This window comes from Podarcis bocagei (assembly GCF_964188305.1).
Source record: "Podarcis bocagei genome assembly, chromosome: 3".
In the NCBI taxonomy this organism is placed as follows: domain Eukaryota; kingdom Metazoa; phylum Chordata; class Lepidosauria; order Squamata; family Lacertidae; genus Podarcis; species Podarcis bocagei.
The window spans coordinates 46,314,346-46,330,969 of NC_138127.1; the positions used below are offsets into that span (position 1 = coordinate 46,314,346).

Genomic DNA, 16,624 nt, shown 5'->3' on the forward strand with positions numbered 1-16,624 from the left:
AACCACACACACACACACACCCTAGCAACCATAGAGTTAAAAAACACTGTATTATTATTTTATTTTAAAATGTCATTCAAGATGCATAAACTGAATATTAGCAATTTGTCCAGGCAGACTCTTTCAGAATATTGACCAGTAATGAATCTGGGTTGTTGTGAAATAATGCTAAATTCATGTTTTGAAACAGCTCAAGACATTCCATATTTCCTGCTCTTGAATTTTCAATGCTACATCCTCCTCCATTACATGCTACTGGTACTTAAAAGGATTTAGGGCATGGGCCCCCAGTGGTAGAAACCTCTGCTGTTAACTTTTACTTCGAATCCAGACTCTTGCAAGCCTTTATCTCAGCTTCAACAGCCATGCATGAAAGTATCCAGGAACTCCATTGTCTCTTAACCCTGCACTGTCCACTAGAGTTCTGGGTAAGAAACTTTCATTTTGTGTGCCATCACTTCAGCCTGCTCATGTTCAATGACATGAGCGACTGTCTACCTGATATTTTGGTCATCCTCAAACTGAGGGAGGTTCCTCGTACAAGTTTCTGGTATCAATCACTTGGATCATAAATCTTGGCTGAGGAAAACGGCCATTTAGAGGTCCACCTGCACAAACAACAATCAGGCACGTAAAATAAGAAAGACCATAAATCTCAGACCTGATGATTAGCAATTTAAAGGGGGGCGGCTGGAAGAAGGGATGGTCTAAAGTAACAATTCCTAATAATTAATTAAGCCCGAAATGCTGACAGTCTGTTTAGTTAAAAGTACAGTGAAAACACAAACAGACTGCATCACATGAAGCTAACACTTGTAGATGTGTTGACTCAGAAGAAAGACTCATTAAGTTTAATGGGACTTACTCTCAAGTAAGCCTGCCTAGGGTTGGAGCCTAAGGGGAATGTGGAGGGTGTTAGCCAGTGCATGGAGCATGTTAGCTTGCACGGAAATGGCAAGGGGTTCAATTTCATTCTTTGCTCTTTGGTGTTTTCCATGGCTGAATGACGCACATGCAGATAAAGAGGTAAGATAGTTTTGTTGCTCATTATTAAGAAGGAGGATCAATATCATGCAACAACCTTTAGCAGACTTTTAAATGCTGAGCTCTCCATGGAACTGGGTCTCCCTATTATCACTTAATCATTATCATGTCTTTCTTGGGGGGGGGGGGGGGAATTAATTCTCTGAATCCAGTTCCACATCTTACAGTTGGCAAGATTCAAATACAGGATGTGATAAGGTTCAGTCCCTGGATCCAATCTTGTGACCAGAAAAGCATAAGCTGAGGGCCAAATAGCATCCAAGAACTTCAGCTTCTGCAGATACAGGACACAGATGCAGGCCAAAATAGAAAGGGGGATGTGGCTGGTACACAAGATTCTTTTAGGTGTACCCTGCCAAAATAAACCTAAAAATGTGGCCTCCTGTTCTGCACAATGGCCTTTTATCACTGGTGCCATGAGAAGGGAATAGACAGGACTAAGATGATGTGCTAAGGTAGGGGTGGCAGGGTGAGGTGGCTGCCTCAGGCAGCAGGATGCACAGGGGCAGCAGATCCAGCCTCCTCAACTAGATCATACATGACAGATGGCCAACCAACCTCAGCTTAAAAACTTCCAGTGAAGGAGAGTTCACAGCCTCCCAAGAGAGTCTGATCCACTGTCAAACAGTTCTCACAATCAGAAAGTTCTTCCTGATGTTAAGCCGGAATCTCCCTTTGTAACTTGATGCCATTGGTTCAGATCCTAACCTCTGGAGCAGGAGAAAACAAGCTTGTTCCATCTTATGTTACCACCACATTTGAAGATGTCTCTCATATCTCCTCTCAGTCTCCTCTTTATCAGGTTAGACATGCCAAACCCCCTCAACCATTCCTCATTAAGCTTGGTTTCCAGACCCTTGATCATCTTCTCTGCACACATTCCAGCTTGTCAACATCCTTCTTAAATTGTGTTGCCCAGAACTGGAGACACAACACCAGGTGTGGTCTGACCAAGGCAGAATAGAGTGGAACTATTACCTCCCTTGATCAGGACACTATACTTCTGTCCCATCAGCCCCAGCCAGTATGGTCAGTGGTCAGGAATGATGGGAGCTGTAACCCAGCAACATCTGCAAGGCCACAGATTCCACATTCCTGTCCTGTGAGGATCCCTTTGTGTGTGAGTGCATGCTGCACTCACAGTGAACTGGATTGAGCCCTATTTGTTTATTCAAATGCCATCCCCCAGGAAGTGGATCTTATACACATCTTTTCCATGCATATAAAAGAGCCAGATAAATATAACCATAAATCCAGTATATAGATATTGGAAGAAGGAAGTCGTTACTTGACATGACATTTTGGTTTAAAGGCAACTGGTTATGCAATCTTTTAAATGTACCGTAGGTAATCATCTGTTTAGGCTTTTATTTTACTTTTTATTTTAGGATAGGAGAGGGAAGGTTTCTTTGTGTGTTTAAAAAATGTAGCATCAAAGAAAATATTTTTAAAACACTTCATTCTACATTTACGTCAGCAGTACACAGGGGAAGAGCTCTAGATTTCCAGCAAAACATTGATGAATTACATCTCACACCACAGCTGTGAATAAGTGAAACTCTAGTATCTATCATTCCCATTTCACAGATGGGGAAACTCAAACCCTGAGAGGTTAAACTGACTTGCCAAAGGTCGTACAGGAAGTCCATAGCGGAGCTGAACAATATCCAGATCCCTTGGCTCCAAACTGTAGGTCTTAATCACAACTCTAGCCAGCTTCTGGGTTTCAAACTCCTCTTCCCTGCAAATTTACTTGTGAACAAAAAAAGTGGCACCCTCCAATAACCAGACACACAAGACTGACCCTCTGCGTGCTGACCCAAAATCCCAGGTATGGAGTCTCAGACTGAAGCCACAATTTTCCTTCAGACAATAGCCATGATATCCAACACAAGGAAACAGTTCCCATGATGGAACTATTCAGAAATAAATGAGTTGCACCCTTTTGTAAGGTGTACTAACTTTAGAACTGACTTCACGGACAGAGGTGAGAGTAGGCAGGGTCAGCTGAAAAATAACAATAAACCCTGAAAACGCTAGAATACCACTGTAACATTTCAGCATCATTCACTATTGCGAGGACTACAACTTCTATCATTCTCTATCCTTGGCCATGCTGGCTGGAGCTGATGGGAACTGTAGTTCACCAACCTCTGGAGGACACCCTAACCCTAACCCCTGCACTTCTGAGTGTATTATTATTATTATGGCAACCCAATACAGGTTGTAGCCCAACAGAAACTAGGGCAGACATGAATTTAAGTCTTACACCATCTTTAGGACAAGTGGCTGATGCTTTAATGGGTTGTGCTGCTGTGCCTATCTTTGGCCTGAACACCTGGAAGAAGAAGAAGCTGGTATAATCAGCAGGGCAAATGATGTGCAAGGTCCACATCATCAGTTTCAGCTCCACTGAGACAAGTTCCTCTCTCTGCTTCCCTCACAAGCCTCCTTGCTCCATGGGTCCAGGGGTTGCTGTAATGACAGAAAACTGCTTGAATGCTCAAGAGCAAATCACAGTTTCTCTCAGTGTGCTGGCAGAAAGAGAGAGAGAAAGCTTAGCATTGGATCCATTTGGCAAAGGAGAGTTGCGATATTTGAAATAGGAGACCTCCATTCAGTTCTGAAAGCAACAAGGCCTGTTCTTCGAAAGGCTCACCTCTAGGGAGACATCCAAGGAGCTAGACTGGGTGACAAAGGAGAGAGAGACAAAATCCAAGGGAAGTGAAGTAGGTGGCAGCCCTGCTAAGAAGTTCTGCTGTCCCTGATCTGCTTCGGGAGTCCCTCTTGCTTCACCCAGGAACGAGGGTGGGGAGAGACTGGCGTGAGCAGGCAGGGGCCGTGGCCAGCCCCGGGGAAGCCCCTCCCCTGGGCCGGCCGGCTCCCCATCCATCCCCCCAGGATAAATGACTCCGGCGTCCGCCTCGTCGAACTCCTCGCAGCCTTCCCTCTCACCGTCCGAAGGCGGGCGAGGGAGGGAGGTCCAAGAGGGGATCCGAGGCGCGGCGGGCTCACCCGCCTGCGGCTGCCCACTCCTCCCAGGTGGCATCTGCCGGCCCCCACCATGTCCACGGGCTCCCTGAGCGATGCAGAAGACCTTCCCGAGGGGGAGATGCTGGAATGCGACGGCAGCCTGAAGATGGGCAGCTGCTGCCCGACGCCGCGGCCGCTGCCGGCGCCTCCGGCTCCCCACCGCTGCCACGAGAGCAACGACGAGGGCTCCGGGGGAGGCGGCGGCGATCGGGTCTCCCCTGCCAAGGGCCGAGGCGGCGCCCCCTCGTCAGGCAAGCGGAAGAAGGCGCCGGGCAAGAAGAGCCCGCTGGGCGGCGTGGGCGTGCTGGGCCCCGAGGGCAAGCAGGTCCAGCGGAACGCGGCCAACGCCCGCGAGCGCGCCCGCATGCGGGTGCTGAGCAAAGCCTTCTCCCGCCTCAAGACCACCTTGCCCTGGGTGCCGCCCGACACCAAGCTCTCCAAGCTGGACACGCTGCGCCTGGCCTCCAGCTACATCGCGCACCTCCGGCAGATCCTGGCCAGCGACAAGTACGAGAACGGCTACATCCACCCTGTCAACCTGGTAAGCGGACTGGAAGGGAGGCAGGCGGGCAGGGAGGCAGCGCCCGAGACCAGCTCCGAGTCCTGACAGGCCCCTTCGCGCAAAGCAGCCCATACCTCCAGCTCTGCCCTCCTCCCCTTTCCCACCACCTCCGCTTGGGAGGGAGGGGGGTCACGTCGGTTGCTGCAGGCTTACAGGCAGCTCGGGGTAGCTGAGGTTTCTTTCTAGACGCAGAAACTTTACCATCCCCGGCCCTCCCCGTCTGTCGCTTTTTAAGTAACAACGGTACGTTATCGTCCTTGCTTGGAAACGTGGTCCATCAGCCCCGGTTATTCCGCTGAGTGGAAGCTCTGGTCTTCTGCCCCCCCCCCCCCAGTGTTGCCCCGACAGCACGAAAGCCTCTTTTTTCAAACCACACACCACCACGGACGTGTTTGACCTAAAGGCGACCCCGATTCCGTGGGAGGAAACGGGAGAGCAGCCCCCGCCCCACTTGGCACAAACCGGGCAGGAGCTGTGGGGCGCCCCAAAGATCCCTCGACGCGCTTGCTCTCCAGGGGTTCTGAGAGTAACACCCCGCCTAGCAAACCTCGCTTGGCTGCTCTGCTGCTTTATTTATTCGGAGGAGCTGTCATTCCCTGAGCTCAGTTCTCTGTACCTAAGTTTTTGTTGCTGTTGTCATTTATTAAATTTGTATACCGCCCTTCATCTGAAAATCCCAGAATTTCCTGTTCACAAGAGGAAAAATACAAAAAGAGAACACAAAATACATAACTAAAAAACCAAGGAACCCCAACCACGCTTGGTGTTGCTGCTTAAAAAATCCGTCGAATACGGCCTGGAACGGTTGGGCTGGGAATTTCCTCCCTTCCTCGTCTTTCCAGCCGAGCTGGATCACCCCGGGGTAACTGCAGGGAGGGGAGAGGGATGCTACTTCGCATTAAGTCCTCTCCAGTCGCCTTTGGTGACTAGACCCCGGGTGGCAGCCTGCTTCAGACACAGCGAGGCTCATTCAGAGCCAGTCCTTTCTCACCTCCCTCTCGCTCAGGATTGAAGTTGGGGGCTTGGGTGGGCGCCACAGAATTAGGTTAGGCACTTGGGCCACCCGCTTCGTTTTATTCAAACGGCGAGATGCGCTTCTCTCGCCTAGGACACTAACTGAACTGCGAGAGACGCCCGATTAATTCACTGAAGGGCGTCGAACGTCGGAATGCGCGACCTCCCGTGTCTATTTCCAACCCTAGTCGTAACTTTTATTATTGGAAGTTCAAGATGAAACAGCAACAAACGAATTTTAAAGGTCAGCGTGCAGCTGCCCCATTATTTTCATGTGCTGTCGTCAGGAGTCTCTGTCAGTTCCAGTTGTCCGGGGGTCGCGGGCGATGACACACCTTCACATTTCTGACCACTGGGTCCAGTAAGGGGAGGGGGAGTAGGATTAGGGCGGCTTTGAATGTTTGGGAACCGTCTGCATCTCACCTCCAGATAACTAAGAGGACAGGGGGAGATTCTAAATGGGACAACCATAAGGCATAAAAATATATTTAAAACCCCGTTCCACGGGTGGGTGGGCAGCCAGCCCCAGGAATTGAAATATTTATCATCTCTTACAGCGCAATCCAATACCTGTCTAGTGGTTACTCAAATGTAAATCCCATATAGTTCCATGGGGCTTAGTCCCAGGTAGGTAGGCAGGGACAGGGTAGCAAACTCAATACCTTGCTGCAGCGACTAAAATGGTTTATATTTTTAAAACACAAAAGCAAATCCTTACAGCTCATTGGAACAAACTCTATCCCGCAGGTTTTAAACGTCCGAGACTTTTTATATTAAATGAATGAGAACCATGGAAAAAATGCATTCCTTTCTCTATTTTCCATAAAAATTGTTGTTCTGGAAAATTTAAAAGTAGCCATTTTTTATATAAGCAAAAACGATTACAAAAACAGCAACAGCAATTAAATATGTTAATATTAACAGAATCTTTTTGAATTAAAATGTATTCGTTATTGACAAAAATTAACATAATATTGGTGTCCATACTTATATGAGTATAATTATTTTAGCAAAAAGATGCCCCATTAATCAGTAAGCAACGAAGCACAAAAAATGTTTCCAAAATACGTTCTGATTGAAGATAAGATTTTTGTTATATAATATGTCCGGACTATGTTAATTTGGTCATTGTTATTGTATTATTGTTTATTATTATTCTAAACCATAAGATGGTAGTGCAGCGATTGCTGTAACAAGCATTAAAAGCTGGGCAGAATTTTAAATTATAAGTATTTGCACATTAAAAAAAAATAAAAAGCAACCTCAAGTAATTGTAACGCTTTATGTTTGGAAAGAAATGCAGCGGATATAATGGGCTTTTGCAGTTTTAAAATTTACACACCCACTGCGTTCAACTGAAGGGCTTTTCACCTCAAAGGAACTTTTTGGAAACCAAAAGCCAAGTATATCGTGGAAGAGAAACGAAATCGCCAATTCTGAAACGCTTTTAGAACCAGATAGCGCTGTTATCATTTTCAAAACAAAGCAGCAGCCGTGCCTTGACGTTACCCAGTAGAGAATGGACAGGTTTTAAATCTGTCTACCACAATCTGCCTGTGTGAGCCGTGTCAGTTAATATGCTTTAGGGAAACATTATCATTTCTAATCGAACGTGGCACATTTTGCTATCGAGGATAAATAAAGCGTGACCCGTCACCCAGAGGATTACAGAGAACTATGGAGACAGGGGGAGAGCGCGCACCCGCGCGCGCAAAGAGAAAGAGAGATGCTTTTATGGACCAAGTGTTTTGTGTTTGCGCTGTGATTCCAGACAATACGGCGGAGCCATCTTAAAGACCTGGTTACGCTCAGTAGCTGAAACTGTCTAGTCTAACCACTTCTTCTCATTGTTTAGAAAGAACACCTGGGTAGTCTATGAAATTCTGACAGTTGGCTTTGCTTTATCGCCGTCCAAGTGCTACACCATTTAAAGCACACTGATCTCTCTCTCTCTCTCTCTCTCTCTCTCTCTCTCTCTCTCTCTCTCTCTCTCTCTCTCTCTCTCATCTCTCATCTCTCCTTTCCCTCTTATTCTGGTTTTTCTGTTCCCCTCTCTCTCTCTTTCCCCCTTATGGCTCCAGACATGGCCCTTTATGGTTGCTGGCAAACCGGAGAACGAGCTGAAAGAAACAGGGAGCACCACTCGGTTGTGTGGCCCTACAGTATCCTGACCCAAGATGTCCAAGCCTGGGAACAGCAACCTTGTTTGCATGCAGCGGTTTCTGCCTGTGCATGCAAGTATGTGGGCTTACTCGTGTGCAGGACTGTTGGTGGTGAGAAAGGAAGGAGCCGACCAGATCGCTTCCCCGTGAGGAATAAAAACACACACTAAATCTGAAGAGGAGACCAAATACGCCATGCCAAAGGAGAAGGGGGAAAATCCCACAGTGCACGTATTTAACTTTATTAACTTGTATATATTTGACTATCCTGCAACAACGCCTTGCTGGTTCAAGGGCAGTTTTCTGGATTCCTCCTCCACTGTCTGTTTTTGTGTGCCCACCCTTTCTTGTGAAAGACTGCGATTCTTAGAATCAATTATTTCGATAGTCACATCTCTCTCAAAGAATTCACATTAAAGATATTCTATGGATATATTTTCTTCAGACAGGCTTTGCTATATTTTGTTTCAATTAAAAAAGGGGGGAAACCACAGGTCCTTAGCAGGAAAGGAAAATAGCACATATAGTGGCTTGGGTTTCTTTTAAAAGATACAGTATTTTTAAAAAAGAAATTGCTGAACAGGACCATATTATCAGTTCATCTGCAAACCTTTAAATGGCGTGATGCATCACAAAGCAAAATTGTTTGGCCCTAGATTGCAAAATGTTTATTTTTATAATTAAGAAGAGCTAGACTGTGTCCTTGCGGGGTGGGTGGTTTAGGGGGCTAGAAAAACAGAGCACAGGGGCTGCCAAACTTGTAGAAAGCACACACACACCTCCAAAATGTAATGAGAGTTTTGATTGGGGAGTGAAGGCATTGTGACATTAGTTGTGGAATCAGATGTTTTGTGAGGTTAGCTCAATCCAGTAACTGATCAAGGTGGAGGAACTAGATTCTGAAACATTTTCACTATTAACATCTTTAATAGACTCATGTGCATAAGTAAGTAAATTCAATGGGTAAATATATATAAGATTATAGCCTAAGACTAGGATTTATCATTTGCAAACATGGCTAATATGGAAATGGATGTGGGAAACACAGTTTTAAATTGTGCGTGTACTGAAGACACTACAGGGAGCACTTTTACTAAAGATGCAAACTACGGTATGTCTTTTAGTATAGACTGTGTCCCTTTTGAATGTTGCCAAAGCAAAGACTGAAAGTGGAAGAGAACTGCTTTCAATGGAGTTGTCTGGAAGCAAGGTGCTTGCAGGATTTAAAAAGTTGTTTCCTATTGGGAAATATGTTCTGTGGTTTCAAAGGGATTTGATGCCCAATGTGTGTCTAGAATTAGGTTGCTGGCTTTGTCTGCTTTCAGTGGGATTGCTCTTAAGCCATTTTATTTGAAAATGTACTCCACTTTCAATGGCACATACACATAACATGCTTAGGATCTGGGTGCAACGTGGAGAAAAGTTATGAGTTTACATTTTAACATCCTCGTTCAGCTGTGGACCTTCCTTTATGTAGAATAGGTTACTTTTTGAGGAAACCGAATTATAGGGGGTATCAAATTAAGCTGACGCAGGTGGCGCTGTGGGTTAAACCACAGAGCCTAGGACTTGCCGGTCAGAAGGTCGGCGGTTCGAATCCCCGCAATGGGGTGAGCTCCTGTTGCTCAGTCCCTGCTCCTGCCAACCTAGCAGTTCGAAAGCAAGTCAAAGTGCAAGTAGATAAATAGGTAAATGGCATTTCCATGCGCTGCTCTGGTTCACCAGAAGCGGCTTAGTCATGCTGGCCACATGACCCGAAAGCTGTACGCCGGCTCCCTTGGCCAATAAAGTGAGATGACTGGACCTAATGGTCAGGGGTCCCTTTACTTTACCCCTGAATATTTTATGAAGGATCCCCCAACCATCCAGAAACAATGGGGGCACAGTGAGACTCCGGGGGATGCAGTCAATAAAGCCAGTTTCTGCTTCTCAGCCTAACTTACTTCACAAGGTTGTTGTGAGGACTAAATGAGGGAGATCCATGTACTCCAACTCAAGAGAAAAAGGTGGGATAAAAATGCAAAAAAAACCACAACAAAACCCACAAAACCCTTAATCTCCCCACTCCCCACTCCCAAACCTTGAATCCTCCAAGTTCAAGCTTTAGCACCTTGAGGAAGTGTTGTAAGACCTACCTGGGTGAGATGTTCTTTAAACCTCAGGAAAGAGATGGAATTTTAATAAATCTGATGAAAACTTGCTGGGATGCTTTCTCTGTTATCCACCTGATGTGGATCAAGTTGAATGGGTCGTGCATCTACAGTAACACTTATATTTCCTAGCAAGCACTAACACAATCCTGACTGGCTGCCACTCTTCATCCTCCTTATTCCAATCCTAGGCTTGCTGAAGTTGGTACAGAGCATCCCATATGCTTGGTTTCTATCAGAGGTGTGTCTCATTTTGTTGTCTGCCAGACGGATGACCAGAATTAACTAGGAGACATTGCATCACAGCTTGGGGGCAAAGGTGTTGTCAGAATCAAAAACACATACCAAATCTGTGCCTTCTATGCATTGCAGAAGGTACTTAAACAATGTTGTTCAGTGCTTGATGATTGAATCACTGAAGGCTTGTTATATGCACAGATGTACCTTGATGAGTCAGTGATAATCTCAGTATAAAATATTAGGGATGCTTAATTTCTTAAGAGGTTTGCTGGCTCGGATCTCTTTCAACTTCGTGTAACTTGACATCCTCCATTCCTAATCCATTGGAGAAAAAATGTAATTGCTCTCAAATGAACACATAGCATTCTGTAGTACAGTGGTTCCCCAAATCCTTTGCCACTGAGCCACTTGGAAATTGCTGGGAGTCCTCATGCTTTTCGTTAATGCTTTCTCTTCTGTTTGTTTTGGCAGTTGCAGTGAGTGGTGCTGGTTGCCATATGCTTTTCAATTATATTTTTACTTTCATTTTTTATATTTCATTTCCTTTTATTACAACCCAAATTCTGTGGAATTCAAATTGTAATACATTAAAATACAACAGAAGAAAAGACGCAGTAAAAATACGATTAAAAACCAATACAAAATATTTAATACGGACACTCCACGGACCATATTAATCTTGCCGGTGGACTGCTGGAAATGCACAAACCACAGTTTGGGTGCCCCTGCTGTGGTATATTCTCAAATGAATTCTCATCTTTGTTTTACTTCATATGAGCCTTGACTATCTAAACAGGTTTGGTGCTAATCCCTTTGCGATATGGATTGAAGGAAACATTGCCCATGAGTGGTAAAAGCCTGATTCAAAGATATCACTGGGAAGCCCCTGGAGAGACATGATCACATTTCGAGGTGGTGGAGCCAGGGGCTTCACCTAAGGAGAATTAAGGAGTACTGATGGAGTAGAGTGATTTGCATTTGGGGGAGGGGTATACCTCTGCTTGGCCCAGCTGTATGGTGCCTTCTGGCTTCTTAACTTAAACAACTTTCTTTCTATTGAATTGAATTGATTTGTTACTCGGTGGGAGATTAAGCCGAGAGATAAACAGAAAGTGCTGGTCTCTTTCCCCTGAACAAGCTCAGTCCAGAGGCAGCTGATGCGCCAGATCCCAGAGAGCTGTTTAATGTTTCAAGGTTATGACCGCACTGTTTACAAGATGTCTTCGGTTATTTATACTGTTTTTCCCAGCAGAGGGGCTTTAAATTTCCGCTTCACTTGCTCTTTCAATATATATATTTTTCTATATATTTCTGTTCTGTTCAGTTCAATAGCCTAGATATTTTATTGCCCTTCTCCTTTAGGGAAGAAAGGGAAATACGTCATAACATTATCACAGGGGAAAAGCATGATTTGGAAATGTACAAACGCCCAGTAGAAAGTATGCAAGTAAACAAAAGGAGATTTGGTAGCATGGAGAGATGTCATTAAGAGCCGTTGCCCACTGGCTGCTTTTGACTACAGCTGCCATCAGCTCCAACCAGTGGACATAGGTCAAAATAACAGTCATGCAGTAGTTGCTTCCCAACTGACACTGTTTTCGAGATGTGATCCATATCTAGATCCATGAGAGATATGATCATACACAAGCAAACTGAGGTTGCACAGTTGAAGGAGATTTGGTGCTCCCATGCAACAAACACACTTAAAAAAAATGTGATAAGAAAAGTGCAAGAAAATGCACTGGAAAGTGGCATGTAATGATGCTGTCAGTGCTGACCTTTAAAGCCCTAAACGGCCTCAGTCCTGTATACCTGAAGGAGCGTCTCCACCCCCATTGTTCAGCCCGGACACTGAGATCCAGTGCCTAGGGCCTTCTGGTGGTCCCCTCATTGCGAGGTTACAGGGAACCAGACAGAGGGCCTTCTCGGTAGTGGCGCCCGCCCTGTGGAACGCCCTCCCTTCAGATGTGAAGGAAATAAGCAGCTATCTTCTCTTTAAAATACATCTGAAGGCAGCCCTGTTTAGGGAAGTTTTTAATATTTAATGCTGTATTGTTTTTAACACTTGATTGGAAGCCACCCAGAGTGTCTGGGGAAACTCAGCCAGATGGGCGGGGTATAAATAAATAAATAATAATAATAATAATAATAATAATAATAATATAGTAGCAATGTATGTAGTGGAGCAGAATCGTGGAACTGCCCTGCTTCACTGCTGCTTACCTGAATGGGGCTGGAGCAGGTAAGGCTGTGGCTGTGCGGCTGCACTGAAAGGACCACCATCGGCCAATCCGCTGTCCCATCATTCCCCCCCCCCACTGCCCTGACCTTGCCGTTTTCCATCCAGGCAAGCAGTGTCGCTGTGAGGAGGGTGGCTCTGTCCACATCATCTCAGCACAAATGAGAATGAAAGCTTAGCAAACAGTGGCAGTGTACAACCTCCGCACAAACTTTGTGCCAACCAATCAGGAGGAGTGTGCGATTACAAGGGTCCAAAGACCTTGCCTGTGGCAGAAGATTTTGTGAACCAGAACCCATTTTTCAAGTGCATGAAATGGTCTCATAAGCGGGTTGATTACACACAGAAGACTTTAAAAACACACAACTCATGCCTCTGTGCCTAACCTACCCCATAGGGATGTTTTGGGGATTAAATGAGGTGAGTCAGAACCCTGCATGCCACCTGAGTTCCTTGGAGAAAAAGGTCTGATACATATACAGCAAAGAACCAAAAACCCACCATCCAAGTCAAGGCGCACTGCACTAGAAGCCAAGGTATTTTGGTGCTTGAGGCAGAAAACCCCAAAATTCAGCAAGTACTGTATTTTTACTCCAATTTCTTTTTACTGGAGAAAAATTGGCTAAAAGGCTAGGATTGCAGTGGTTAGAATTAACTGGAAACAAGTAATATTTACCGTGGAGGCTTGCAGCCTTTATCAATTAACCTGGACATGCAGAAGGCACACTGACAATATATAAGGTAGAAATAGTTGACATTGTGAATAAAGTCAGCCCCCAATAGCAAAAGTATGAACAACACATTTCACTGAGAGGTGTGATGAAATACCTAACTGCCGGCAGCCCTTGCATATGGCTTGAAACTCAAATTCTTACCCTATACTACTTTAGATCTGGAGTAGCTGGTGTGCTGCCCTGCACATGTTGCTGGACAACAATGATTCTCTTCCCTTGACCACATGTGCTGGGGTCCAATGACATCAGGAAAGTACCGAACGGGCTACCCCAACTTCAGATTGTGATACTTGTGGGGAATGGTGACTGGTCAAATGTTGGCATTGGGATTGCTTGTGTTTATTGAATTTACATCCTGCATTTCTTCCCAAAGGAGCCCGGGGTTTCAAACAGATCCACAATTTAAAAAAGAGAAGCAAAGCCACAGCATTCTAAAAACAATGACAGTTCTAAAAACATTCTAAAAGCAGTGGCAGTTAGAAAGCATTCTTCCATCTAGCGATCTCGGGTTTGCCAGGAAAAGTATTCTGGGTTTGGAGACCTGACCTTTACATTGGAAAAAACCGAGAAACTGAGAGAAGCAAAATTGACTCATCCTTCCACCCCAGGGTAGCCACTTATGCATTGCCAAAAAAAGAGAAATGCCTCAACACGAAAGAGCATACATATTTACATATAAGTTTAATATGCTAAATTGTATGCATAGATGCAATTTTATAAGGACAATTATTGAAACAGAAATTCATCTCCTGGTGCTGTTTCTGGGCATTGCTAAGACCCACCCACCTGCAGATGCTCCCTTCTTGGGAGTTCTTTACCTTTAAACCAGATGTGGACTGGAAACCCCTTCAAACAGAGAACTCCTTCAAAGAGAGGGCTGTCCTCCGATAACCTGTCAAGCAGAGAACTGTCCCCTGTAAGAGGACACACGGCCACCCTGACAGCTGAGGCATGCCATTCGTTTCATAAATGGGGAAGAGAGGAGGAGATAACTCCCGCTTTCTGTGGCGCCCACACTTTAGCTGTAGTTACGGTCATAACCCACAGCCTCAGTGTAAACAGTGCACTAGATCAATGGTGATGGGAAACACAAAAGTTGTAAATGAAGAATGCCAGAACTCCCTCTGGTTATTTGACGTATCTCCTGGAAATCACATAAACTAGGACAGCTCAAGCAGGTTAACCAGTCTTTCTTCTGGATTCTATAATCTTTCCTGGGAATTGTTTGTTGAACATCAGCTGAGTTTGCATCACAGCGTTCCTTTCTGATATACAGTGGTACCTCGGGTTACAGACGCTTCGGGTTACAGACTCCGCTAACCCAGAAATAGTACCTCGGGTTAAGAACTATGCTTCAGGATGAGAACAGAAACTGCGCGGTGCGGCAGCAACAGGAGGCCCCATTAGCTAAAGTGGTGTTTCAGGTTAAGAACAGTTTCAGGTTAAGAATGGACCTCCGGAATGAATTAAGTTCTTAACCCGAGGTACCACTGTAAACGTATTGTGGGTTATTATGCTTCTTCTAGTTTCTCCCTTTTCCGCCCTCCTCCCTCCAGAGCCTTTTTCCTTATGTGTCATGTGTTTTAGACTGTAAGGCTGCAACCAATGCCCTGCAACCAGTGCCCTGGCTTTGGCAGCAGCAAGGCTTAACAAAGCAGTGGGGGGACACTGCCATATCCACAGCCCTGCTGCTCACACTGGCCAGAAAGTGGGGTGGGGTTGCTAATCCATATTTCGCAGGAAGGCCAGCAGATCCCAGACTAGCTCTGCTCTTCCCCGCCACTGCAGTTCCCAATTCAGGTCTTTCTCCATGCTGCAGCTGGCAGAGATCCCGCCAGTGGCACTTCCACCCGCCTGCACGTTCGGTGTGTGAAATGGAGACCTGTGTGCCAGCAGACATCTTCATCCAAACCAACACCACTCCCAAGCTTTGTGCAAAGGCGCTTTGGGCTACAGTCCCCACCTGAGAGCAGAGACTATTTTACCATTCACATTTGTAAGCGACTCTAGGAGCCACCTTTTGGCTGAGAAGCGGAATAAAAATGATTTTAACAAACAAATGTACTCTGAACCCACAAATGTAGGTCTGCATGCAGGAGACAGAATCTAGTATGAAGAAGCATGATTGAACAATACAAACAACTTCTTATAAAGAGCTATAATTTCAGGTTACAACTGGGTGCTTATTGAAGTGGAACTAATCAGAATATATTAACAGCCAACTTGGGGCTTTTAAAAGGTTCATTTGAGGAAATGCTCAAAGGAAAAATAATTTTTTTTAAAAAAACCTTTGCACCAAGTTGTGGGTTGTGTAGCTCAACACGCCTTCATAACTACTTTAAAACAGACAACTATTTCCTCAACTGTTAGCAATGCTAAAGTGATTACCAACAACTACCATGCTGGAGGATCACTGTGCTTGTTTTTCCTACATTTAAGCTCTAACTGAATTGGCACACACTGTGCCTTCTACATCTCGTTGCTATCTAACTCAGACCTCTACATTTCCTTCCTTATAACCATGTGTATGCATACCTGCCAACTGAGGATTACACTTCATATATTTGATGAACTGGACTCTAACCTAGGAAAGTTCATGCTGTAATAAATATATTAGCCTATAAGGTGCCACAAGATTCTTTGTTACTTTTGCTGCAACAGACAGGAACACGGCACCCTTTCTGGAAATTATTTCCATCATTTTTTTTATTCATGGGTCAGCAACTTCACTTGCATGTAACTTAATAGTCTACTTTCAGATGCCACAGGGTGGCAGTCATGCTACATACAAAAATAAACAGATAGTATAAAATAGACTCTGGACTTTTCAGCTTAACTTTTGCCCCGCTTTTTGCAGGTAGAGGTCTGAGCTTTAATCCCTCCCAGCTTTCCCTGCAAAATCACACTCTTTCAAGCTGAATCAGAGCAAACCTCAATTTGGGATTTTTGCAGATTGATAAAGGGTGGGTTTTCACAGGGAAAGCTTTGAGGCAAACAAAAATAAGAGCGTTCAGACACAGAGCTTTAATGTGTGGACCACGTGTGAAAAGAGTGGAAGAAAGTTAATTGTAAGCCCTCCATTGTTTACAAAAAGAAGACCTTGGCACAGACCTTGGCTTGCGCTTATCCTTGGCAGAAAGGAACTCCAAAAACTGTATTCAAGAGCTATAGCTCTCTTCTGCCCTTGCACACCTTCTTGTTAAGCCCTTCAGCCTTGCTTCTGCTAAGCTCATATCATGATAATTCTCTGTCAGCCCCCAAATATTTGTTTGGGGCCTGCAAGTTCCTCATCCTTCCTTCCTCAACCCTTCTCTCAATTTATAGCTGCCACAGCAAAAACTCAGGTGCCCAAGCTGGCAATTACCACCACCACCACTTTTTATTTGTATGCCGCCTTTCCAGTTAAAACAATGCTCAAGGCGGCTTACAAGATGAAAAGATTTTCA

General features: G+C 45.1%; 1 protein-coding gene across 1 annotated transcript; it reads left to right on the forward strand.

Annotated features, from left to right (window-relative positions):
- Positions 1–3,530: 3,530 nt before the first annotated feature.
- TCF21 (transcription factor 21) lies at positions 3,531–8,259 on the forward strand. Its single transcript, XM_081187814.1, has 2 exons — positions 3,531–4,618; positions 7,735–8,259. The coding sequence occupies exons 1-2, from the start codon at positions 4,109–4,111 to the stop codon at positions 7,822–7,824; spliced, it is 600 nt and encodes a 199-aa protein (XP_081043940.1). The 5' UTR covers positions 3,531–4,108; the 3' UTR covers positions 7,825–8,259.
- Positions 8,260–16,624: the final 8,365 nt, after the last annotated feature.

Excerpts from the sequence above, each read along its gene's own strand:
- TCF21 (XM_081187814.1), top strand. The coding sequence starts at position 4,109 with ATGTCCACGGGCTCCCTGAGCGATGCAGAAGACCTTCCCGAGGGGGAG. Across the intron at positions 4,619-7,734 it reads ACATCCACCCTGTCAACCTG|ACATGGCCCTTTATGGTTGC; the intron begins GTAAGCGGACTG and ends TTATGGCTCCAG.